The sequence below is a fragment of the Fukomys damarensis genome, unplaced genomic scaffold (assembly GCF_012274545.1).
Source record: "Fukomys damarensis isolate Sample0158 unplaced genomic scaffold, DMR_v1.0_HiC HiC_scaffold_1, whole genome shotgun sequence".
Classification (NCBI taxonomy): Eukaryota; Metazoa; Chordata; class Mammalia; order Rodentia; family Bathyergidae; genus Fukomys; species Fukomys damarensis.
This window is the reverse complement of record NW_022900913.1, coordinates 40,366,071-40,393,297: the sequence shown is the minus strand read 5'-3', so window position 1 is coordinate 40,393,297 and position 27,227 is coordinate 40,366,071. Positions and strand designations below refer to the sequence as shown.

At 41.0% G+C, this 27,227-nt stretch overlaps 1 protein-coding gene and 1 pseudogene across 1 annotated transcript in view; one reads left to right on the top strand and one right to left on the bottom strand.

The window, feature by feature from the left end:
- Window positions 1–17,232: 17,232 nt before the first annotated feature.
- Window positions 17,233–17,952, bottom strand: LOC104864145 (annotated as a pseudogene).
- A 1,041-nt stretch (window positions 17,953–18,993) lies between these two features.
- LOC104864144 (chondroitin sulfate proteoglycan 4) overlaps window positions 18,994–27,227 on the top strand; it is a 64,164-nt gene continuing 55,930 nt past the window's right edge. The window contains 4 exon segments of the mRNA XM_033761854.1: window positions 18,994–19,014; window positions 20,253–20,462; window positions 21,270–23,046; window positions 23,049–24,814. Of these exon segments, the coding sequence (XP_033617745.1) occupies window positions 18,994–19,014; window positions 20,253–20,462; window positions 21,270–23,046; window positions 23,049–24,814 (3,774 nt within the window).

Sequence of the window (27,227 nt, the reverse complement as noted above, 5' to 3'; positions counted from 1 at the left end):
AGAGATATGAGAGAATGACTATACACACACACACACACGTACACACACGCGTACACACATGTACATACGGTTACTATATACTTAATTGTTCCAGCTGGGACTACAAATAGTTACAACAGGACAAGAGGCATAAATTAGGACTGTCTTGGATGCACCAGGAGTAATGGTCAACAACTCATAAACAATCTTGCATAATAGAAGGGAAGGAAGAAAAACCAAGGAAAATTCCCAACTCTCCAGACTTGTATCATGTTCCTTACACTTAGCCATCCTTACAACTCATTTCATAGAAAAAAATGAAGTTAAGTCCAATTTCTTGTACTCTGACCTGTAAATTTGCCATCTGCCTAGATCGCCCTCCCTTCCACTCTAGGTCGGAGAAAGCCGCACTTGTATCTGGACTCTTTCTGTCCTACCTTTCTCTTCTCCTAGCCTCTACTCTGCCCTACCCTGCCCAGCACCTCTTCTCCACCCCCATTCTCTCCTCCTTTCTCTCCCCTCCTTTCCCAAGCATGCTCAAATCAGAGCATACCTTTTCTGATCTTACGATCCATCATCTTACCCTACAAACTAACTTTACTCCTACTCATCTAACCCAAACTCTTTGAAGCCACATCAGCATATCTGTCTCCTCTTCTTTGTGTCCCTTCCATTCTGGGCAGTATAATTTCTGCATATTCTGGGCAATATAATTTCTGTCTCCCACTGAGCTAATAAGGCTGCTTTCATCAAGGTTAGCTCTGTCCTTGAAATGACCATAACCACTGTTGGTTTGTATCTCTTACCTGACCTTCCCTGAGGCCTTCAGGATTTTTGAACATTATTAATGGGCACCTTTGTCCTCACATGAAAATGTACAATACTTGCCAGTCTCTCTTTCCTGTAGATGGCACCAGAGAGATACAGAATCATAAGCAGGTGGGCTGAAAGGAAACTGTGGGGGAAAAAACCCCAAAAAACAAAAAACTAGTGAGACTTTTTATTTCTGATTTTAAAACACTTAGAGGTGGATCTGGAGGGCCTGTATGGCCAAGGAGTTTCTTTAGTGTATTTTTCTGTTCAAGTCTCACCCAATTATGGGGTGAAGTTCAGACTGAGTCATTTGTGTAAATTGCATAAGGGAAAAGAAAAACAGCAGTAAATGGTCCTTTGAAAAGCAGAGTTAGACAATTTTAAATCAATTTTGAAGTTCCAACATAGCTCAAAATAGTTTCCTGTGGCTTCTTATATTTCTTTAACTGGGGTTACCAGAAGGCAGCTTTGTATTAGACATGTGAGTTCAGCAGAAATGTTTTTTCCCCTAACAAGGCCTGGTGCCTGCTGATATTATGTCTGAGCCCTGGGGCTGTTCAGTGGGGAAGTGTAGTAGAGGCAATCTCTGGTTTTCCAGTTGCTGAGAAATTCACATATTAAGTGGCCATAAACTATCTGGGAGCTTTGGGACTCAGTATCTGGCTTCTGTGTGGGGCCTGACTTCTTAAGAATCTTGTGGGTAGGTTTGTGGGGAGCAGTTTACCACTCAGAGATGGCTATGTGAAACTTTTATTGCTTAGTGGGTGGCTTCATATCACAGCCTGTGGTCTGATGAAGACTTGATCCTTAGTAAAGCAAAGTATGAGATAGGGCAGTTGGAAGTAGAGGATTCACCGGTCATGGGGAGGCTACAAAAATCCCCACTGTGGCCGAGACAGGAGCCATCTCTGTGTGTTCAGGGTTGCTGAAGGGGCTCTGTAAAGGTTCACTCGTGATGGTCCAAAGGTTCAATGCATCGTGGAATGTCAGAGCTGTGAGACACCTCAGAGTCTTGTTACCCAGTGTTCTCATTTTGTTGAATGCATCTTTTGAAAGCTGATAGTGGTTTGACTCCCATAATTGCACCGAGTTGTATGATATAAAAACTGTTTATACTTCCTCCATGATAAGGTGTTTATCACTTACAGCAAAACAAGAAGGGATAGCCAGTGAGGCACAAAGTTTCTTAAAAAGTTAAATTCCTCAAATGTATGACATAACATCAACTTCTAATACTCTCTCACTCTTTTATTGATTCATGTCCAGCTAACTTCTGTCCTTGTCCTCTTCAGAAACAGTTCTTGAAGAGTTACTATAACCAGGGACACACAGTGAGCCCTTTCAAGGCTCATCTTGGTGACCACAATCACTCCTTGAAACCTTCTCCTTTTGTACTTCAGAAGTCCAACCCAATTATTCAATGAATATTTGTTGAGTGATTTGTTCTGTGCCTTCTATACTTTTATTTCTGAGTGAACAGTATTCAGGCCAATATTTGAATAGAGGAACTTCTGTCACTAGTGCCAGTCAAAATGACTAAGGTGTGATTTTTTTCCCCTAAGGTGTTATCTTTATGTGGATGGATTTTTGCCCAGACACTAGAGACTGCATTCAATCTTGGAAGCATTTAAGTGATAAATTGGAGTAAGTGGTACTCTATAGGAAGATAATTCCTAGTCTTCTCTTTTCTACTGTTTGAATGATTTTTCTAAATTAAAAGCTCCAAAGTTTATTAGCAATCACAGACTTGGCCTGTGTAAAGAAATCTAAACATTTCCAGTTTCCCAGTGTGTTAATTGAAAGAGCTCTATTTAAATAGTACAGCTGCCTCCAAACCAACACCTAATTAAAACACAAAATGTTCAGCTTTGAAGGGAGTTTATAGATCTTTTAATCTCCCTTTCATTTTATAAAGAAGGTAACCAAAGCAGGTGCAGCCTATGTGACTTGTTATACATCTAATACCAGACCCGGTCCAGGGTTCTTCAGTCTCAGGAAAATCAGCACTATGATGCTTAGAGATTGCTAAAATGGATAGCACTAGTTGTTTTAGCAGTGTACATGGGTAAATTAATGCTAAGTGCTTTATCTTGAAGGAAAGATAAAAGATGGCTCATTCTCAGGAGCATGTGTCTAGTCAGGATGCTTACAGGCTGGCAGAGGGCCTGGTTGGGCTGCCAGGTATAATAGCACCCCAGTGAATCTTACCACGAGCCATGCACCATGTTCAATACTTAATTCTCATGAATTTGATAAACCACACAACATACCTTTATGGGATCAGCATGTTTCTCTTCATTTTATAGACAGAGACAACTGGGACACTTCAGTGATTTATCCAAGGTCACATAACACTGTCACTTACTAGTATTTGAGCTAGGATTTTTCACTAGGTCTTTCAGAGATCAAGCTCATGTCTTAGCCAGTGATAACTTTACAGTAGAGGCCACCTTGTGAGACTTGGTAACAGTGTGAGCCTCTTTGGAAATCTTGTCCTGTGCTGCCTGTGCTTTTTAGATTTATGTAAATACCAGAGCTTCCCAGGAGAACGTCTTCATGACTGTGTCAGCATGAGCCAAACTGGTCTCCCAGCCCTTGGCAAACCTTATCACAAACTGCACCTCCTGCACTTTGGTAGGACAAAATTTGAGGCCAAATTCTATACTTATCAGCTTATATTGTAAATGTAAACTTTAGATTGCTACAGCTGGAGGGACTGGAGAGATTTGGTATGATATCTATATTTTAAGAAGGCAGAAACAGGTCCAGATTGTATTTGGTTTATGTCAAGCTGTAAATGGTGAGAACTATAGTGGCTAAGAGTAGCAGGTTTCCACGAAGCCAGGGAAAACTTGATTTTGGTTAGTTCTTGCTTGTTGGTCAAATAACAGTGAGAAAGTGCACAATATTTGGTGGCAGAAGAAGGACACCCAGGAACTAGAAATCATGGGTGAGTTCAGTGAGGCCAGAGGTAGAACTCCACTGACCAGGAAGGGTTAAAACACTCGTGTCTGGGGAGGCCTAGCTATATTCTAAGCTCTTCTGAAATTCTGTTCTAATTTACCTTGAAGCTAAATATCTGCTGGGACTGCCCTTGTAACCAAGAAAGGAAGGAGTTTACATATACAGAGTGATAAAAAATCCAGTGTTTAAAATTTTTAAGTGTTATACTAAAAGTCATATTGCCATTAATCCCCCCTCACCCCGGAACACTTCCTCTTCCTCTGACCCGCTTACCCCCTCACTCTTTCTACTTTCTGAAGCAGTTCTGGAGTTCTGTTTTCATGAGTGTCTTTAGTTGTGCTGTCGTGGCTGCTTCTTCGATGTCCTGAATGAATCCAAAATGTTTGCCTTTCGTGGTCATTTTGACTTTGGGGAAGAGCCAGAAATCGCACAGTGCCAGATCTAGTAAATAAGGCGGATGAGGATACACCATAATGTTTTTACAAACTTGCTTTTCCATTAGATGGCACTCAGCAGCAGTACTGACTGTGCTTTGGTCACGTCTCAAAAGAAGTCTTCCAGGACTGCTTCAGAAAGTGGCAAGAATTGTGGGATGAGAGTGTTCCAGGTGAGTGAGACCACTCTGAAGGTGATTAGGGGCAATGTATTCTTGCTGTGATACATTTTTAATATTTAAGCATTATAGCTTTTGGTCACACCTTGTATAAAATGGTGAACCTGGGCTACATCAGGCACAAAACCATATGTATCTCAACAACATCTCTCTGACATTTTGTTTCATTCTTAGACTTAAAAAACCTTAACCAATCCTCCAGATAATCTTATGAGGTAGGATCCATCATTATGGCAATTTTGCAAAAAAGAAAAGAAGCAAAGTGGAAGGCATACTATTGAGGTCCAGAGAGGCAAAGAAATTGACTTTAGGAACACAGATACACCTGGAATGCGAACCCAGGGGCCAGGTCCTTATCTATGACAATGTGGATTCTAGAGCAGAGTTTCCTACCAACTCCAACCTTATTTGATTTTGTAACTAAGTATGCAGAAGAGAGCCCCCTAGATACATTAATGACCATGTTCCTGGCTGTGGGCAAGTGGACCTCAAACCTCTTAAGACCTATTACAGTCCACTTTGGCATTCTCCTGGCTCAGGGAGAAGCAGCAGGGATATTTATCTATCAACTTTCTTCCATTGGCTGTTGCTGTGGCCATTCCCTCCTGTCTGTCTTGAATATATATGGGCCAAGCATGTCCTATACCAATGCACAGCGTGCCATTGCTTGTAGGAAAAAGTCAACAGCATGTTAGTGCCATTGGGATCTGAATTGAAGATAGTTGGTATACTAGACATTCATGTTCAAGTTTGTCATTGACCATAAAATTTACCTATTTCTCATCTCAGGGATTGTAAATATATGGCCTGCTGAACACAGACCAGAATTAGATATAAATCACTCTTGGATTAAAGTTGAGAGGATTCTTTTGCAGGTATGGAGGACAAACAGTACCAGTTTAGGTTAAAATCAGACTTCCCTGAGCACATAAATAAAGCCCAGCAAAGATTAGGGCACAGCTGTTCTCAGAGATGAATGGAGATAACAGATCCCAGGCCCATGCTGCAAACCTTCTCTATATCTGTTCTCTTTTTATTGGACAATAGCTTCTTTGAAAAGGCAGAGGGCTTGGCAACTTATAGTTCCCCTGCTTCCCCTCCAGAAAGGAGCAGACCTTCTTCCCTTGGAAGGTTTCCTGAATGTTTTCAGAGTGGATGACAGCCTGAGGGAGCCAAGTGCACACTCCCTGGTCTGTCGTAATGGCTGGAAAGGTCACAAAAGAGACCCACTCCTACTTCCCACACACAGTGGGGGCACTGAGGAAAAAGACATTCCCCTAATCGGGGGTGGGGGTGGGGTTTCTATTCCAGGAGAATAGACGGTGGCTGGGTAGACAAAACACATCTCAGAAGTACAACAGTGGCCTCAGAGATGATCTGCTAAAGAAAAGGTCAGTTCTCTACTTAAAAAGCACTTTCTTGTAGAAATAAAAAAGGAAATGAAGTCATAAATTTTATTAGGAACAAAGTTCCACTGGCATCGACTGTCCTGGCAGCACATGAATTGCCATTTTAACTAACACCAGGGTCACAGGGGCGACAACCAAAGAAATGCTGGTCAAGGAAAGCTGGTTCTAGAAGGTCCTGGGCCCCGCTTATCAAACCATCTCTTCAGGTCTCACTGAAGTCACTCTCTACCTGACCTAGGTAGGTTTCTCCTCTTGATGATCTGTGATCATGACTACACTACCCCTTGACTCTTGGGCCTCCATTACTTCTTCTGATAGGTAGTTGCTCCAAGCACGTAATGATCTACTTTAGAGACTGTTCTTTGAAAGAAACAAAACAAAACCTTTCTTGAAAAGGAATGAGTTAGGCAGCCTTCTCTCCTCCCATTGGCTTTCATCCAACAGATATTTACAAATGTCTCTGAACCAGGCGTACACTGGCAATATATAAAGAGAAAGGCATCCCCTCCCTCCGCAAGAGCACGTTGACCTTTGAATCAAGGCCGGTCTAGGATTCTTACCTCCTTCATGAATCTTTCCCCTCTACCAAGTCCTCCAGCCATCCTCCCTGTCTCCACACTCCATTTGTCACTTTTCTCCGTCTCTCTCTGTCACACACACACACACACACACACACACACACACACACACAAGCACACACGCACGCACAAACTCCACTGTAGATCTGCGGGGGGGGCGGTCAGGAACTGTTTGCTCTTTGGGGGCTACGCCGAATTTCATCTTGTGGGGCAGGGAGAGAGCTGATGCGGCGCAACAGCTGCAGGTTGCAGGAGGCTCACCCCGCCCAAGTCCAGCCCCCGTACTGTTGGGGGCGGCGCCCATGGCCGGGCTTCGGGTCCCGGGCTGGGGGCGGGAAGGCGACGGCGCGGGCAGCTTCTGCCACCACCCGGAGCGGCCGTCGTAGCGAGATGCGGGTGCTCGGGGCCAGCCGCCTTGTCCTGATCGCCGCCTGCCTGCGGCTCTGCGGAGCGCTCGGAGGTACACGTCCCAATTACCTTTCCTGCCCCTTCCCCAACCCACTGCTAGAGTAAAGCCCGCGGAAGACTGAGGTTGAGAGGGAGGGAGGCGCCGGACCCCACTCTTGGGCTCCGCGGACCCTGGGACACGCTGCGCGGGCCTGGATCCGCCGCGACTCCGACTTTAACTCCCAGGCCTGGCATTCCCGAACTGGGCGGCCGGGGGAGGAGACTGCTTAGCCTTGCGCAGTGGCCTAGGATCCCTAGCAGAGAATTTCCAACTGCCCGCCTCGCGGGCCCGGCCCCTGGGTCCTGGGCCAGTTCCTGGGGAGCCAAGTCCTGGCCTGTTCTCAACCCTGCGAGGATAGCCGAGGACTTGAACTGTTAAGCGGGGGGTCTCCTGGTTGCGCTCTGACTCAGGATGAGTGATCCCTTGTCTTCCTTGCTGAACCTTTTAGACCTACCCCAACTTATCCTTGGCTAGAGTTACTTAGCTGCACGTGATCCTCGCGTTTTGGGGGCCTTAAATTCATCTCTGAAATTCTTTGGTCACAGGCTTATTGTCCCCTAAGTCCCTCCGCAAAGGAGCTTAATATTTCGGACTAAAGGTAGAAGAACTTTACATTTCTAGGGTGCTTTTCAGACTGGAAAGATTACAAATGAAGACTATTTAGATTTCTTTTTTTACATGATTAAGCGTCTGTATTTGGGCCTTCCTGCCCTCCATGACTCTGGAATTGAATTCATATATGAATTCATATATGGAATTGAATTCATATATGAAATTGAACGCACGCGCGTGCGCACACACACACACACACACACACACACACGGGGGGGGTATGGGAGAGGGAGGAAGAGAGACGGCACATTCTAAATAAAAGGTCTTGTATCTCTGTAGTATTTAGACTAAGTTTTGAAGACTTATTTATTTCATTTTAGGCTTAGCCAAATAGTGTCATTATTGCCTTCTACTTCTTGATGGTGTCTTTTTTAGAGGGTGCTCCAACGATGCCCCCACACTATGGAAGACTGGTCACTCTTTGTTGAGATGTGGAGGGGGCCAGTTTTGTTCCCATCTCTGCTCCTTCTTCATCTTCTTCCTGGGTCTTACTCTACTCTCCACAGCATGTGCTTTAACTTAGGCACTCTTCACCCTCAGCTCTGATTGCGTGGCAAATATTGTGTACAAAAGTCTAACGAAAATTCTATTTTGAGTGATTGGAGGAATATTTTCTTGAGTAGCCAGCCAGTGTGTGATCTGACTTTAGTTTTCTTTGTCTTTTTGAGCGATTCAGGGTGTTTCCTTGTACAATCTAATTGTCTAAGACTCACATGAACTTTGCACTCAGTCCTTGAAGAACAGAGGATGGTGTATCCTCAGCTTGGCAAGTCTTACAGTGAAGCCACCTTTGTCTAGCACAGAAGATGCTATCTCAGTAAAAGTATTTCTGTCATACTCCATGGTGTATTTCTGTTTGTAAATCAGTACTACCATCACTAGCCACTTTCTCAAGGTACTGCACACAAAGCACACAAAGCATGATAATTTATAATTTTGACTATCTTGTCAGATTTCATTAATATATTATTTCTTTTGCCTTGTACAAGGCTGAAGGGCTTGTTCATTAAAAGGCATGCCAGCACTCCCCATTCCCTTGCACTGCTGTTCTTTACCTTATTTGTATGTATATTTACCGGTATTTTGTTTGTAGTACCTTGTACTGTTTAAGTACCTTGTGTTAGTCTATTTGCTGTAACAAAATACCTAGGGCTGGGTGTTATTTAAAGAAAACTTTACTTTGCTCATAGTTTTGGAGACTGAACGTTTGAACAGCACAGTTCTGGCTTTGGCAAAGGCTTCATGACAATTGGTATCATGGCCAGAGCTTGTGGGAGAGTGAGCATTCACCTGGTGAGAGAGTAAACCAGAGAGACTGGGGAGGGGCTGATCTTGTTCTATTATAGCAATTATTTACCAAAAGAACTAATCTGGTACCCCAGAGAAATACTTTAATCTCTTCTGGGGGCAGTACCCTAAACCAGGGGTCCCTGCTCCCAGGCCACAGAACTATATGGGTTAGTAACCTATTAGGAACCAGTCCACACAGTAGGAGATGAATTGTGGGGAGCAAGTGAAGCTTTATCTGTGTTTACAGCCTCTCCCCATCACTCCTGTTACTGCCTGAGCTCCATTTCCTGTCAGATAGTGGGGGTATCAGATTCTCATAGCAGCATGAAGTCTGTTGTGAACTGCACGTTCAAGGGATCTAAGTTGTGGGCTCCTTATGAGAATCTGATCCTGAATCCATCCCTGACCCTCATCAGTGGAAAAATTGTCATCCATGGAATTGGTTGGGAACTATTTCCGTAAACAATCTAATCATCTCCTATTAGGCCCCACCTTTTAAAGACCCCCTGTTACCTCTTGACATTGCCACACTGGGAACCAAGCTTCCAACACATGAACCCTTGGGGACAAACCACATCTAGATTATAGCAAACCTTATCCTGTGGGGGAGAACTTGCTTAGTTGCAGTGAGATAATGTGTATAGTTGGGCCAGCACATCTGCATGTGGTGTGCCACTGAATTAGGGCAGGAGGAAGAGAACCACAACCAACCTTTTTCTACCTTTGGAAGACTGAGCAGGTGGTACATGTGCACATGTCAATCAAGACAGATGCCAAGTGGTCTGTAAATTAATGACCAAAAAAGATCAAATCCTCATTATTATCTGAGAAGTCCTAATATTTTCCTTCTGTTTCCACAGTCAATATGTTGGCAGCACCTTACCATTTTTGGCTCAAAGTTATAGTGTCCAAATCTAAATGCTTTCAGGAGCCAGTGAGTCACAGTGAGCCACATAGCAGCTGGGGAGGTGACACAAGGAGGTGGAGACCTTGAGATTCAAGCATTCACAACTCATGCATGGCTGCTATGCTATGAGGATGACCATCTGATTTTTCTAGGGAAGCTAAAAAGTCCAGGTTTTTACTTAAAATCTCTTGGCCTTATTTTTTTTTTAAATAAGGCTGCATAGTACCAAACAAAACAAAACTCACAACCTTTGTTTCCAGACCCCTTTACCAGTGCTGCTTCCTTATTGATCTTTGTATTCCCGACACTAGTTCAGAAATCTACAGATTACCGGTGCTCAATAAATATAGGTGACTGAATCAGAATGCCTCTAGGGAGTGTGGCAAGCAGAAAAATAGCCCTCCAAGTGTGTTTATGTACTAATTCCCAGAATATGTGCATATGTTATTTTATATGTCAAAGGGGACTTTACAGGTACAGTTAACTTTGTAATTTGATGTGGAGAGATTATCCTGGATTATATGAGTGAATCCTACATATAATCACAAAGGTTTTGTGGCAGGGAAACAGGAAGGCTGGAGTCAGAGAAGATGTGACAGGGAAGCACCGATTAGAGTGACATAATTGCTGGCTGGGGCCACAAGCCAAGCTATGCAGGTAGCCTGGAAAAGCTAGGAAAAAAGCAAACATATAATTCTCCCCCACAGCCTCCAGAAGGAAAGTAGCCTTGGAGATACTTTGATTTTAGTTCATTGAGACCTATTTTAGACTTCTGACCTCTGGAACTTCTAAGATAAATCGGTGTCATTTTAAGCCACTAAATTTGGTAGCTTGTCACAGCAGCAGCAGCTGTCTTACCCAAGGAGTTTATTTCCTGGTAAAAGATAATATAAGGGACATATAACTCTGTCCGGTGCCATGAGAGGGGAATGAATTGAGAGCTTTAGAGGAGGGTTTGTCCCTGTGAAGAGGGAGCCTGGCTCCAACACCAACTCCCGGGCCAGAGAAGGGAGCCTGAAAAGCTCCCTTCCATCCTAGCAGGTCAACAGACAAAAAAACACACAGATGCTACCCATGAGCCATCCAGTGTAGGATACAGGCGTTTCAGCACTTAGAGAGGAACTATCAGCTCAACCAGGGCAGGCCATACACTAGGACTGCCTCACTGACAATTCTGAGGAGTTCTATTTGCATCAGAGACTAGAGGAACAGCACTCTGGAGCTGGGCCAGACAGTCTGGAGGGCCATACACAGTGCATGTGGGAGTTCTCCATTTGGAGGAAGTTGAGGGCAAGTAACTGCTGTTTTCCACTTTGTAACCTGTGGTCCTATACCTGAGCAGTTGACATGGAGGCTAATACTTAGGAAATGTATGGATAGAGTCTGGTGGATTGTGTTCTCCAAATGCAAAAATTCCAGGGCTGCAGATCACTCTGGCTCTACCTGCACCTTCACAGTGGGCCCAGGTCACCCCACTGTGTCAACAGTGTGTTTAGCGTAGGGATATAGGATCAGAACTACCCTCACTCCAGCCCCCTGAACATCTGGTCAACCACCTGCTCTGCAGTATGAAGCAAAAATATCTTGGTTCATTGACTTTTTGCCCTGATTTAAATTTAATGGACCTGAGTTTTGTAGCAGAGACTTTTAGAGTTTTCTCTGTTGGAGTTAACTTTCAATGAATAAAGGAGATTGGGTACCCCAGAGTATGTTGTATATTTATGCTAAGTTATTTCATACATCTGAGTTTCTTCCTTCCTCAGCAATGCTAGATAAAATGTTATCTCTTGAGTAAATATCTAATTTCAGTTTGATTTACATACAATGTGGACATCATAGTAAACTATAGAGATTCTCAAGAATTGATTTTTAAGCAAAAGGTTGCTTTCTTTTCCAAGTGACAGTGAAGCTCTCAAGTGAAATAATATGCATAATAGCTGTTTTCTAAAGCTAGATCTCTTTTTAGAACTTCATCTTAGGACTTTGTATAGTGGAAATAGTTGAACAGGGAAGTTTTAATATTAAAATTAGCTTCTACACTTATGATGTTCACAGAATGCATTTGGAAGATTTTTTTTTTTTTGAGACAGGGTCTTTCTTTATAATATAGGCTGGACTTGAACTCAACATGCAGCCCAAGTTGGCCTCCAACTCACAGTAATCCTCCTGCCTCAGCCCCCCGTGTGTTGGGATTACAGGAGTGTTCACGATGCTTGGCTCTGGAAGATGGTTAATACATAAAAAGGTGCAATATAAAATCACAAAAAATATTGTACTGTGGAAAGCTAATGGCTGTGGTTTGCATATTTATTTCTTCAGAAAGGCTCATTGTGTTGAAGGCCTGTTTGCTGATGAGCTTTGAGGAAACTGATTGAATCATAAGGTCTCTAACTTCATCAGTGGATTAATGCATCCGTGAGCTCACACTCTTATGGCATTGTCGGGAGGTGATGGAAACAGGAGGTGGAGGTAATTTAAGGGAGGAGATCATGGGGGCTTGATTTTAAGGACTATCTGGTCTCTAGCCCCTTCCCCTCTGGCTCTTGATCCCTCACCTGTCATGAGGTGAGCTGCTTTCTTCTGCTGTGCCTTTCTGCCGCAACATTTCTGCCTTGGAGTCAGCTGACTGTAGACTGAAAGTTCTGAAACAGTGACCCCCCCCAAAAAAAAAAACTTTCCTCCTTTAAATTGATATTCTCATTCAGGTACTATTTGATCACAGTGATGGAAAGCTAATAGTAATTGTAATTTTCAATGAAAGCAAAAAGTTGGTAAAATATTTTTTGAATTACCTTCCTAATTATTTCCCATCCTACTCTTGTTTTCCCCCAACACAGCCACCAGATCATTCCTTTTAAAACACAGAACTGATCTGTCTCTCTCTAATAGAAAGTTCTCCCTAATTTAGTTCATAAGACCCTCTGGTGAAGAGCTCTTTGCCATGGAGATCTGGTGGGTGAGTCATTCCTTTGTTCCCCAAACTTTCATTGAGAATTTTTGTTCTATATGGATCGACAACACAAAGCAAAACAAAGCTTTTCCTTTAGTTTCCTCATCTTGTAAGTAGATATCAAATCTGGAAATAGTCAGCCAAACAAATGCAAACCCCATACCAAACAAAAACCCAGACAGATGCCATTTGGAAGAAGGAATGAAATCAGTTCTTAGGTGCATATAGTAATGAATAAAATAATCACTGACCCGGGAGAGATCGCAAGCCAATATAAATGTTTACTTTCTAGGAAAAGTATTTTATCTGCTTTACCACCAAACTTTGGCTTCCATTCAAGCATTTCACTCTTTATATAAGCACACAGATTTCTCTGATTACTGTTCAGCCTGATTTGTTCCAGTGCTACTGAAATCGCACCCTTTCCTTCATTGCAGGTAAGGATCACCTTACTTTGTCCAGAAGCCAAGTTCACCTGCATTTCCATTTGCTCTCTGCTGGGATTTTGAAACACATATTAGGAGTTACACAAAAGGGCATGAAGTTGGAGGTAGATGAGGACGTAACGTGGCTTCAGGCTGTCAAAGCAAACGTTTTTAATCCACTTCCTTGTTTTCCTCCTGAGGCAATGGAAATTTCTGGTCACTAGCTGGGACTAAAATTGATTTAGTGCTAGAGAGGTAAAATGTGGGAAAATATAAGGATATTGTTTATTAACATTACTTAGTTATTCTCAGCAGTAGATTTTATGACTTAGAAAACATTTCCTGGTTTTGAACACTTAACAGCACAGCCTTTAAACATCAAAAATTGAGATGGGGGTGATGATTTATTAAAAGAAAGTCCACAAGAATAGATTCAGAGAGCTTTTAGGTTTATAATTCCTTGTTGTGTCTTTAATGACTTTAGCTCTACCTTCTAGTTTTATTAAATTTAATTATTAATGGTTGTTTTATTTATTTATTTGATGCTGACTTTAAAAGTTTTTGATTAACATTATTAGTTGTTCATACTGGGGGGGTTCAGTGTATTATTTCAGTACATGCACACAGTAATGCACTGATCAAATCTAGTTTCCCTTTATCCACCCTCCTTCTCCTTTTCAACCTCTACTAATCACTGTTCTACATCAAGCTTGACTTTTTTGTTAACTTCCACATGTGGTACTTGATTTCTGTGTCTGCCTTATTTCACAATGAGATGTCTTCCAGTTCATTCATTTTACAAGTGACAGGATTTCATTTCTTTATGGCTGAATAATAATCATACAAATATCATCTTTTCTTTACCCATAAACCTGTTGGTATGCACCTAGAGTGATTCTATGTCATAACTATGATGAATAGTAATGCAGTAAAAATGGGAGTGCAATTATCTCCTTGTGTGCCAATTTTGTTTTCTTTGACTATATACCTAGAGGTGGGATGGCCTGAACAAATGATAGATCTATTTTTAATTTTTTGAGAAAACTTCATAATGTTCCCCATAACAGCTATACTAATTTACATCCTTTCTATCAGTGTATGAGAGTTCCCTTTTCTCTTTATGGCTGAATAATAATCATACAAATATCATCTTTTCTTTACCCATAAACCTGTTGGTATGCACCTAGAGTGATTCTATGTCATAACTATGATGAATAGTAATGCAGTAAAAATGGGAGTGCAATTATCTCCTTGTGTGCCAATTTTGTTTTCTTTGACTATATACCTAGAGGTGGGATGGCCTGAACAAATGATAGATCTATTTTTAATTTTTTGAGAAAACTTCATAATGTTCCCCATAACAGCTATACTAATTTACATCCTTTCTATCAGTGTATGAGAGTTCCCTTTTCTCCACATCTTTGGCAGTATTTGTTATTTTTTGATATAGCCATTTATACTGGAGCGGTATAGCACATTATAGTTTTGATTTGCATTTCCCAGATGGCTAATGATACTGAGCATTTTTTCATATTGCTGGCCATTTGTATTTTTTCTTTAAAAAAATGTCTATTCAGATCATATGCCTATTTTTTATTCAATTATTTCTTTGTTGTTAAATTTTCTGAGTTCTTTACATAGTTTGGCTTTTAATCCTTTGCTGCATGAATAGTCAGCAAGTGTTTTCTCCTGTTCTATAGGCTCTCACTTCATTTTTGTTTTCTTTGCTGTGCAGAAGCTTTTAGATTTGACATAATCGCATTAGTCTCATTTTTGCTTTAGTTTCCTGGGTTTTTGGGTCATATTTAAAATGTTATTGCTCATATCACTGTCTGAAAGTATCTTGCCTATATTTTCTTCTTGTTTTAGAGTTTCAAGTCTTCTGTTCGTCTTATATTCAGGTGTTTGGTTCATTTTGTGGTTATTCTTTTTTGTTTTTTTTTTTTGAGATAGGGTCTCACTTTGTACTTGAGACTGACCTGGAACTCTCACTATGTAGCCCAGGCTAGTCTCAAGCTCACAGTGATCCTCCTGCCTCAGGCTCCCTCCGGAGTGCTCCTTTTGTGGTTATACTTGCACAGGGTAAGAGACGGGTCAAGTTTCAGTTTTCTGAATAGAGATATCCAGTTTTCCTAGCACCACTATCCAAGAAACCTTCCTTTCTCTGAGTCTTTATTTTTGGTGGCTTTGTCAATAATCAATTTGATGTAGATATGTGGGTTTATTTTGGAATCTCTAACTATTCCATTGATCTGTATGTCTATTTTTACGCCAGTTTTGGGCTCTTTTGGTTACTATGGTTCTGTAGTATGCCTTAAAATCAGGCATTATGATGATTCCAGCTTTATTCTTTTTGTTCAAAATTGCCTGGTTTCAAAATTTATGTTTTTTTGTGGTTCATTGTGAGTTTTTTGAATTTTTTCAACTTAATATGATTAGTATTTTGATGGGTATTACATTGAATCTGTAAATGGCTTTTGTTAAAATTTGTCATTTTAACAATCTCTATTATTCCAATTTAGGAACATGGGAGGAACATTTTTTGCTGTTTTTAAATTTTATTTTGTGATTTTATCTTTTTTATTTTGTGATTTTATCTTTTTTATTTTGTTTTTTTGAGACAGGGTCTCACTATGTAGTTGAGACTGACCTGGAACTCAGTATGTAGCCCAGGCTGGTTTTCAACTCACAGTGATCCTCCTGCCTCAGCCTCCTGAGTGCTGGGATTACAGGCATGCACCACCATGTCTGGCTGACTTTATCATTTTTAATGTAGAGATCTTTCACTTCTTTCGTTAAATTTGTTCCTAAGTATTTTATTTTATTTATAGCTATTTTGAATGGGATTACTTTCATGATTGCTTTCTCAGAAAACTTGTTATTAGTCAATAAAATGTTGCTTATTTAAAAAAAAATTTTATCGGTACATGTTTGCAGTATATAATGATTATTATTATTTTTTTACTGAAAACAAATTTTTTTGTTTTTTGTTTTTTTGCTCACATAAAGTTACATTCATTGGAAGAGGAGATGTACAATTAATGGAAGGTAGACCTAGTCCTCTTTCAAGGAACCAGAATGATTGGATCTTGGCCATCTCCAAGTGGTTTGAAAGGTGTCCTGAATGTGCCCATCTAAACAGGAGATTGCAGAAGGACATGGAGGATGTGCAAGAAATTTTAATGAGGCAGACTTGGATTCCGACACCCATATTATTTCATTTTCCAGGACTTCAAAGTCCTAAGACCTCACATAGATACAAAGCCACATGTAGGAATGCGATCCCTGTCTGCACAGCCGCTTCTCAACATTCCCTCAAAAGGAAGCAAGGATCTTTGGAAGCCACCTAGCAGTACCTGCTAACAAACCTTTTTTTTTTTCATCACAGGCTTCTAGCCCTAGGCAAACCTGAGCTAAGGTAAAAGGAAATGTATAGTTAACTACGTAGTCATCCTAATTACTAAAATGGATCCATGGAACTTTTTAAAGTGACCAATTAATTCATTACTGAGTGACTGGCAAAAAGAACAACTTTTGGGACTGCCACCCATCATTTTATGTAGGGCAGTGAGAAGAGGCCGAGGGTGATTTATAGCAAGTCATGAAGAAAATAAAGCTTTTAAAATTCTACTGGGTTCTTCTTTTAGCATTTTATATTACTTTTTTGAGATAAAGCAAAAAATTTAATGAAATAAGTCTGAAGGTTTCATAATTCCGCATATACAGCTCGATGTCCTTTATTTATCATTCTTGGTTTTGTTGTTGTTGTTGTTGTTGTTTTTGAGACAGGGTCTCACTATGTAGTTGAGACTGACCTGGAACTCACTATGTAGCCCAGGCTGGTCTTGAACTCACAGCGATCCTCCTGCCTCAGCCTCCTAAGTGCTGGGATTACAAGCATGCACCACCATGCCCGGCTGCATTTATTTATCATTCTTAAAGCTAATGACAATTTATTTTTTTCAACCATGAAAGCTTACTATTACTGAGGATATCTTCAAAGTTTTATCCACAACTTCAAAACTGGGAATCTCCCACTCAAAAGACAACATTTGGCTTTTTGAGGTAATTACTCTTAAAGTAGGTATAGTCACTTGCCTATGTTTATTATACAGTGAAATTCTTGCCTATTGCATCTCGTAATTGAAAAGCTGGAGTCAAGAAAAAAATCCTTTTCTGTTTTTAGTTACACAGAGCCTCTCTTAACACTGTCCAAAAGAAAATATAGTAATTTGCAACTCTGTTTACCAAAAGGAAAAAAGAATAGGAAAAATTTCACTGTCTTCATTCATTTCACCAACAAGGACACATAAGGCAGCATCTTTCTCTATAATCTGGTCCCTTCTATGGCCTGAATTTTCTCTTTGTTGTTCATTCTATCTAGTACAACTGTTGCTGTCATTAGCATCCATTGGTTTGGTTTTTACTTTCAGTCCTGCTTTGAATGGGGCAAATCATAAGGCAAAGAAGCCAAGCAATTCTGAATCATCTCAATTACTTCTTCTAGGTGTTTCTGAAACCTCTGAGCTGTTTTGAGCAATTGACCTTTCTGGACCTTCATCATGACTCTCAAGGTCTCTTGCTTGGTGGGGTCGGTATTCATTTATAAGATGATGTACAAAAGGCAGCTTAAGAGTTTTTAATTTCTTTTCTTGTTTTATACTTCCAGGGCTCCTTATCAAGATGTCTAAAAGATCCAAAAAATTGATAAGGATTGACAAAATGAGTTTTCTCAGTTCTTTCTTATGATCAAACTGCATAGGTGGAACCCATTCAATTCCCTGACTTTTCAAAGGGCGGATAAGATCATCACTTTGGAACTAGTTGCCAAACATCATATAACTGTCTTTAATTGGAAGGAGAGGCTTGGAGGCTAAGCCTTCCTGAATTTTTTCTTCTGTATATTCCTTGGTGTACTCTACTGGAGGTGGTGGGAGTGCGCTCACTTGCTGTTGTTCACCCATTGTGGAGGATCAAGAACCTGAGCTCTAGGTTTACACTGTAGCAGCTTTCGCCACCGCAGCCCAATCGGACTTCCGTTCTCCTCCAGGAAGAAGCCACTGATGTACCTATAATGATTATATTAATTGCAGGGAATAGGTCAGTTTAATTTCATGCAATAAATGTTTTCTTGCTCTCTACTTATTTTAGGTCAGGTTCTTTAGAGAGAGAGAGAGAGAGAGAGAGAGAGAGAGAGAGAGAGAGAGAGAGCCTGAGACAGGGATTTTAGTATAAGTGAATGATTGAGTGATTTCTCCCAGGAGAGAATTTAAGAAAGTGAGGGAAGCTGGATAAAGCAGGAGAAGCCAAGCAAACATGTGTCTTTAGCTGATGTCATCTCAGGTTGATCCCATGGTGGGCTCTGGAGCATGAGTGACAATTTTGAGTTTTATTTATTTTAATAAGTTGACTGGCTACAAGTTTCCTTCCAGGTAAAGGTGTGATTTCATTGGGGTTTCTGCATATGGCATTTCACCAGCTCAAGTATAGCTGTTAATAGGGTTCTAGGTGGGGCACCAACAGAATAAACTGCATCACTTGTGTGCCAGGCACTGGGATGTACTAGAGAGATGAAGATACAAAAGAGATGGCCTCTGGTCATAGGAAGGGCAAAAGATAGCAACTCCTGGGAAGAGTTAAAGTGCAGTTGGAATAGATTTTTTTGCTTTTATCCATAAGATGAAGCTGACTCATCCATGAACCAAACTCAGGTGTTTTGTTCTTCATCAGCTGGCAATAAGGAACCTTTATGCAGACACATATATAAGCTGAGAGAAAGGTACTGGTACAGCCATGGTGAATGACAAGGGTTTGGAGCTCCCATCTCTTGTGGCTTGCTTATGCCTTCTGGTCTATACCTGCTCAACCTAGGATGTACCACTTTCATCTCTTTAATCTCTTCTACTACCATCTTCTGTGGCCATTCTGCCATTGCTGTCTCACTTATAATGGGCCATTGCGTTTTTTTGTGCTTCTAGAAGCCACCTTAGCATGAGTTTAGACTTATGCCAGGAGTCCTTGCTAAGGTATTATGTCCTATATCTCAGAGGATGCTCCAAAACCTAAAAATTCTCTCTTGTTCAACTTTAAGCTTGGTGGTCAGGGAGTTCCTTCAGCCCCATATGTATTCTACCAGCTAGTAGCTTACATTCTGGGTAGGTGTTGAAACTCCTTTAGGATCAAGCTCATTTCCTCCATATCAAACCCAACATGTCCTCACATGTTAACCTTTATTTTTGGTATAGAAGCCAGGAGGAGAAATAGATCATATGTTTAGAAGTCAGGTGTTGTCTTGTGGAAGGAGGCTTCTGCATCCTCTTTAAGCACCTGCAGAGTGGCAGTCCTAATGGGGGAATGAGACACTTCTGTAAGATTAGAGGGTTCAAGAGGTCTAGAGACTAAGGATGAATGAATGCCAACAACCTAGATATTCCCAGTCTATATGATAAGGTCTCAACCATCCCAAGGAGGACCCTGGCCTTATGAGAGCAAGCCTGTCTTAGTTGGCTGTCTTAGTTTATTTAAAGATTGGCTATTCTGATGACTAATTCCTAGATCTGAGTCTCAGCTTTCTCTCCCTTCCTGCTGTAGGAGATAAAATGACTTTGCATTTTGCCCTGGAGACCTTCTGGTTTTCCCACTTAGCTTGTAATTGCTAGCTAATTTCTTTAAGCTTTCCCTTGTCTTTTCCCAGAGCTTCATTCAGTCTTGTCAGCGGACAACAAATTGCATTTTCTCCTAGTTCCTTTTGCCCTATGCTTTACATCAGTGTGTTCCTCTGGCACTCTCACACTACAGCAGTCCACTATCACTGATTCACCTGTCATCCGTGATGGGATCCTATTGCCATCTTGGTGGTGAGGGGTTTAGCTCCACATTTTATTCTGTTGACTGCTTTTTCAGGCTATTCCCAGTATCAATTATTACAAGTTAGATTCCTGGGGTAGTAGAGCCTGAGAGGGAAATTAGCATGTAGGAGGTTTAGAAGAGAGTTTTAAAATCTTGTTGGAAAGAAGAATGGGGCTTTAGGAGAGAAATTGAGTTGCAGTTTAGTCTCAGAGGAAACCTTGATCACCATCTTTTGTGAGGGTTCAGAAGAAGGAATGACCCTTCAGGGATGTCCTGAGTTAGTTCAGAGAATATTAACCTATGTATACCCATGTGGGAACTCTGGGTCCCCTGGAAGCATGTGTACCCTTGGGCAAGGCAGGTTTCCTCATGAGGGTCAGTCCCTGGAAGGAGATGCGAATATAAAGCGAAATAGCCATTATGTAATACATTTACTAACTTGTGCTTTTCTCCCCCTTTAGTATCTTTTTATGGTGAAAGCTATGTGGAGCTCAACAACATAGAAGTTTCCTCTGAGCTATCTCTTCAATTAAAATTTCAAACCAGCAAGCCGCAGGGGTTACTTTTTCTTGCAGCTGGGAAAAATGACTATTGCATAATAGAACTTCTATCAGGAAACTTATGGGTATGATTTTTAAAAACCTTTGAAAATGCCTATGTATTCAGTTACTGAAGAGAAAAAAGTGAAAGAGGGGGAAGTAACTATTCATGTCGATTAGTGGTCACTAGAATAAAGTGACGTGCCATTTATATAGGATGGGATCTTGTCCAGTTATGCCAGCATATCTTAAACAATCTGACCCTAAAATCTTCTTCTTCACTATATAATCTATAAGTGCAGTAAGCATTTTCATGGCCATTTCTCTCTTTAATTCTCTATGTATGTGTATGTGCACACGTGTGGGGTGTGCCTGCTTGTATTGGGGACCCCAGTTGTCCATTTCTTATGTTTTGAACCAAAAATGCCTATGGTTTTGACTCATAGTTCTTCAGATTCAAGCACATGGTGCTGGTATCTGCCTCACTTGAAGTAAGGGTCCATAGGGTGAAAGGAAGCACTCAGTGAGAGAGAGAGAGAGAGAGAGAGAGAGAGAGAGGGAGAGAGAGAGAACGCTGAGGAGGATAAACTTGCTTTATAACATCCTCCTCTGACAGCTTGTAGCCTGTTCTGACAACCCGTTATTGCATTAACTAATCTAGTTCTACAAAAGCGAGACCTCATTCTCTTAAGAAAACATCAGTCCTCTTCATGATCTAGTCACTTCCTAAAGGACCGATTCCTCTCAACACTGCTGCGTTGCGGACAAAGACCCAATAAGAGTTTTGGTGGGGAAAAGCCATATTCCAACCACCCCAGCCACATTTTCTCAGTAAAACACAGCAACATGAGAAGTAAGATGTAAGTAGTTGATCATAATTCTTTCTTTTTCAGGTGAGAGTGAATTTGGGCACAGGTGAGCAAGTGCTCTTCCCTGAGCAAAGACTTCGTGTGGATGACTTGGTTTGGCATTTGGTGGACCTACATTATATTAAAGATAATGTTTTCTTGGTTATTGACAAATATTATGAGACAGCTGGCCAAACGGCTGGTGGGATGCACAATTTTAACTTTCAGCATGGAATCTACATAGGAGGCCATGGGGGACTCAATGTCCCTTACCTAGATGGAAAGGTCCCCAACTTCCGAGGATGTATGGAGGATGTGGTATTTAATGGTAGGGAGATCCTTATGTCCCTTAGATCTTACCCTGGTTTTAAGAAAGTTTATGAAGTATCACTAGGATGCAATGAAGAGTTTTTTGCAGGGGAGGATGAAGCCATCAATTTTTTTAGCTCCAGATCCTATGTCACCTTTCCAGAATGGAAGGTGCAAGGGCGAGGAGTATTGGAATTTGCTTTGCAAACTGGAACTCAGCAAGCCTTGCTTTTACTTCAGCCAGGTAAGGGCGGAGATTTTGTTGCCTTGGAAATACATGAAAGTCTGTTGAAGGCTCACATAGGAAGGAATAAAAGTAAAACTGAGCTTTCTTCTTCTATGTTAATTAGTGACACCAAATGGCACACTATTCAACTCCAGTTCAGGGGAGGGTATCTGGACCTCGTGGTAGATGAGCAAGGAGTAAGTACATTGCTACCTTTGCAAAGTAAGCCGTTTGTATCCGAAGGTCCCCTCTTTGTAGGAGGTCTTGACAACAAAATGTGGGAAGAAGTGAAGCTGTTAGACCTTGCCTCTGTGCCTAGGAAATCTGCTCGAGGAATTTCTTTGAGAGGCTGCTTACGAGACTTGGAAGCAAACTCACAAAAGAGAGCATTAAGGGATGCCTTTGTTTCCAAAGATATTTCTGCTGGGTGCAAAACTAAGAGTATTGATAATGCACATCCTTCTGTTACAACATTGTCAAATCTGCCTCAGTCAGAGGCTTTCTATTCCACCACAGGCCCTGGTGCTGTCAAGCCCTTTCTTCAAGATCAAAGTAGTTCTCTTTTGGTTTTGAATAGCTTGGAGGTTCAAGAAGGTGGAAGAGCCTTACTGGAACAAAGGCATATGAGGGTGAATATGGAATTTAAGGATTTGCTTTTCAGTTATTCTCAAATACTATTTGAAATAGAAGAAATGCCTATCCATGGGTTCCTTCAATTAGATGTTTCATCTGAGCAAGAAATGGCGAAGGCTTTTACTATGTTAGATTTGTGGCAAGGAAAAGTGTGGTATGTCCATGATGGTTCAGAAGAAACTATGGATTACTTCACATTTTTCTTCTCTTCCAGTAGCAAGAAGGAAATGCCATTCTATCTGCAGGACCACAATCCGTATGTGTTTAACATCTATGTCATTCCAGTGAATGACCCCCCATACCTTAACCTCCTGGAAGGAAACATGCATCATGTGTTCGAGAATTCTAAGGAAAGACTGACTCCAAATATAATACAGGTGTCAGATCCTGACACAGATTCTTTGAGTCTTAGTTTTTCAATTCTTGGCAACTTCAGTTCAGATGCTGGGTTTTTAGAAAATGCCAATGAACCTGGGAGAGCCATTAATGGCTTCACACACACAGATTTAAGAGATGGCAACATTTTGTATGTACACCAAAGGCTTCGAACATCTTGAATTGTCCTGAGAGCAAGTGATGGCGAGCTGGTTAGCAATACAGTGGTGTTACGGGTCATGGCTGTTCCTTGGGACTTTGAAGTGGCCAGTAGAACTGGTGTGGCACTGTTCTGATTACACGGAGTAACTTGTCAGTGGAGGTTAATGGTAAGCATCATGAGATGGAGGCTCGCTATGATACCACTCACCCACCTCAGTATGGCCAGATTCAGCGTTGGGGGTCAAGTGGGGAATGGAAACAAGTGAGTAGCTTTTCTCAGCGATCCATCAATAAGAGTCGAGTCCGATACTACAGTACATTCAAAGAACTTCAGCAGGAAAATGTTATGGATCACTTTAAATTTAGAGTTAACATGGAAGGAAAACTTAGCAAAGAGCTCACATTTCCTGTGATTGTACAATGGCTGAAATTTACACTTGTGACAAATGTTCCTCTAGAGATCAGTACCATAAACAAGGAGGTACTGAATTCTGATCATTTACAGGCTGCAACAGAGGGTGTGGGAGTAGCAGAGGGGGAAATACATTTTAAATTACTGACTCCACCTAAGAAAGGCAAGTTGCTACTGGACAATAAAATTCTAAAAACAAACTCAACCTTCAGCCAAAAAAATATTACAGACTCTCAGGTAAGTTACAAACCTCTGCAGAGGCCAAAGGAAGACTCACAGGATACTTTTAAATTTTTGATTGTTGTAAAACACATAGAATCAAAAGATTATATTTTCAGAGTACTCTTGAAAGCAGATGAGATGTGCATTATTTTAACAAACAGAGGATTACTTGTAAAAGAAGGAGAAGGGAAATTAATTACAAAATCAGAATTATTTGTTCAAACGTGGGACAATCAGATCTTCCAATATAGAGTCACGGAGAGTCCTCAGCATGGAAGGCTGAAATTGATGAACTTTTCAGATACCCTGAAAAGTAATGACAGTATCACTGCATTCACTGATCAGGACATCATGAGTGAGCAGCTAATGTATATTCATGATGACTCTGAGACCCAGAGTGATGAGTTCCTGGTTGTGGTATCTCCAGGCCAAGAGGAAGTTGTCAAAGATTTTGACTTGGAGCACTTATCTACAGAGATCAAAGTCAACATTTCTGTTGAGTTAAAAAATGATGAACGGCCAGTGCGTGTGATAGATAAGGTATTTCATGTTGTACGAAATGGCCAGCGCTTATTGACCCTGGCAGATCTCTGCTACCATGACCCTGACTTAGATTTTGATGATGGGCAGTTACTGTACACCCAGCGAGGCATCCCAAATGGGGATTTGGTGCGAGCTAGCAACCCCTTTGAGCAACTCTACCAGTTCAGACAAGAAGACCTGCAACAATGACAGGTACTCTTCCAACATCGTGGTGCAGACTCTGCCTGCTTTGTGCTGTTTGTGACAGATGGTATTCATTACACTTCATCTCTTCTTGAGGTCAGTGCATCAGGCCCCTATGTCCAGATAGCAAACAACATGGGGCTTCTTGTGCAGAGAGAAAAAGACAGCTGCCTCACAACAGCTAACCTGAGTGTCACCACAAATCAAGATGTCAGAACAGACCTTGAGGTTGAATTCCACATTGTGTGGCCCCCAAAGCATGGCAGAGTCCTGGTTAACAATTCTGTGTTCTCATCATTTTCCCAACATGACCTGAAACGAGGACATGTGACTTATAGGCACGATGGCAGTGGCAACTTTGACGTATTCAACTTGACAGTGAAAGTTAAAGATACATGCATTGAAGTAGGGGTCTGTGTCCAAGTAGAGTTGAAAGATCACCACCATCACAGTCAAGTTTGGCACAGAAAGACCCTGATAGTTGAAGAAGGAAAACCAGTAAAACTGAGCAGAAGAAGGCTCCAGGTAAGTGTCATCCTAAGCACCAAGCAATCTTACTTTCTTAGAATTGTCGGGGATTATAGTGCATTTGCTTGCTTCTGAAAGATTTTTTTTGTGTGTTAATTTTCACCTGGTATTAGGAGTGACCTTTAGAAAAGTATGTGGATGTCATAAAGAAGAAAAGTGAGAAAGCTTTATGGGTGTGATACTGCGGATTTTCCTATAGTTGGAAATGGCAGATGAGCAGTGCTCAGCCTTATTGCAAAGCTGCATTCACACACGCACTTATTTGAATGTTTTTAGTATAGTACAATGAACTGGGAATGAGTAAAGAAAATATATACTATATAAAAGTAAGAGATCTTTACTTTTATTCATTGTTGACAATAATAACACTGACTATATTTCATTTTTTCTGAGTTATATCAAGATGAGGAGCAATGATTTAGTAAACACTAAAAAGATTTCTAAGACAGCAGAAAATACTGTATAACACAGTTTATTTCCTTAGTTCTGAATGTGCCCTTGTTTAGTTTCCTGAAATTTGATAGATAAAACTGACCTTGACCAGTGGGATACCAGGAACAAGGTCAGAGCACCTGGTTTCCTCAGGCTTCTGCTTGCAAACTTCCAGTAAGCACAGCCCTGCTAATCAGCGAGTTCCTAGGGCTGCACTATTTAGGATCATCCTGTACCCACCCTGTTCAGAGTAAGCTGTGATTGATGACCGGTGGCCAAAAACATAGGCTGCTCTAAACCCATCTTCAGGACTGCAAACACATTTACTAAATGCACCCAATAATTTCAAATAAAAATGAATTCAAATCAGAGTGAGTTTACTAGTTTTGAGCGAATGGAGAGTTAATGTGTACATTTCACCACAGGGGGGCATGTGTACTTCAGTGACTGTAAATCAGTCACAGTGAGTTTTGTGATGGATTCTGCTGAATCGGTCGATTTTAAAATGTATAGAAAATGCTGAGCTAGTTGAAATAAGTGGGGAAAAAAAATATTTGCTCTAAGTCCCTGAAGTTTTAGTGATTCAACTGCTGTTTCTTTTACAACTTTTAACTTCTCCTAATTAGTATTTATTTCTTTCACCCAATTTCTGAGTTCTGGCATTTTGCTGTTGTTGCTGCTGATGTCTTGTTGATACATTTGTAGCCACACAAAGTGTTTTTGACCATCATTTTTCTTTTTAACGGAGGCTAATGTTCAAATTATTGCCATGGCCAGCAGATCAGACCTAGGCTCAATCTGTGCATGAAGTCTGCTTGTAATTTAAGCCATTTGTGAACATTAGTAGAAAACATCTTGTTTTAGCAGTAGTTTTGACTCTTACATTTATTAATATGTTTTTCTTTTTGTGCTTGTGTGTGGTGCATGTGAACGCAAGGCTGGAAATAAATATAATATTCCTTCTGAGGCAGTGTTCATAGTCAGAACTCCACCAATGCACGGATACCTGCAAAAGTCTGTGCCAGAAGAAGGCAGTTTGAATCCTGATGGAAAGTTCCCTTTGAGCTTCACACAACAGGATGTTGATAGTGGCAATATCCTTTATGTACAGACAGCTCCTGCCCCAAAACAGGATCATTTCTTTCTGGATGTGATAAATGGTTCTCAAATGATGAGTGAAGTGGAAATCATGTTGGATATTGTCCCTAAGTTGATTCCCCTGGAGGTGCAGAATATTACAGTTCAAAAAGGTGGCTCCAAAGCACTTCTGGAAGATTACCTCAAAATACCAAGCAAGTATTTTGAAGGACTTGACTGTGAATTTGTTCTTCTTGAACCACCAAAACATGGTTATGTTGAAAGCTCTCATTTTCTAAGAGCAAAGCTAATGAAATTTACCAGGAAACAGGTAATGACTCAGTTTAATATATCTGGGTAGGTTGGATAAGAGATTAAAACTCAGTGTTTATCATTTAGTCCCTTGGGCGATGGGACCTAGGAGGCATCTAGTCTGACCTCCAAGCAGACACTAGGAGCCTTTTTATAGTATCCGTCCAACCATTGCTCATATATCTTCATTGATGGGAAACATACTACTTCATGAGATGGGACCTCTAGTTTAGAAACATTGCAACTGTTAATTCTTTAGGTTGAGCTAGTCTGCCACTTAGAAACTTCTCCTAGGTCCTGGCTATGTTATCCCACAGAATAAATCATGCTCTCCTTCATGAAAACTCTTTAAATGTTTGAAAGAAGTTTTCAGGTTCTTCAGAATTTTATCTTTTTTAGTTTAAATACCACGCATCATCTAACTTTTGCTTATGAGCTGTGACTTTCCTGCTCCACCCTAGCTACCTAATTTTACCTAATTCTGAATGAATGCCACATTGCCACTGTCCTTGGGGTCACTGTCCTTCTAGGATAACACCTAGATACTTAATCATTGGTGTTTTTTTTTTTTTTTTTTTTTTTTTTTTTT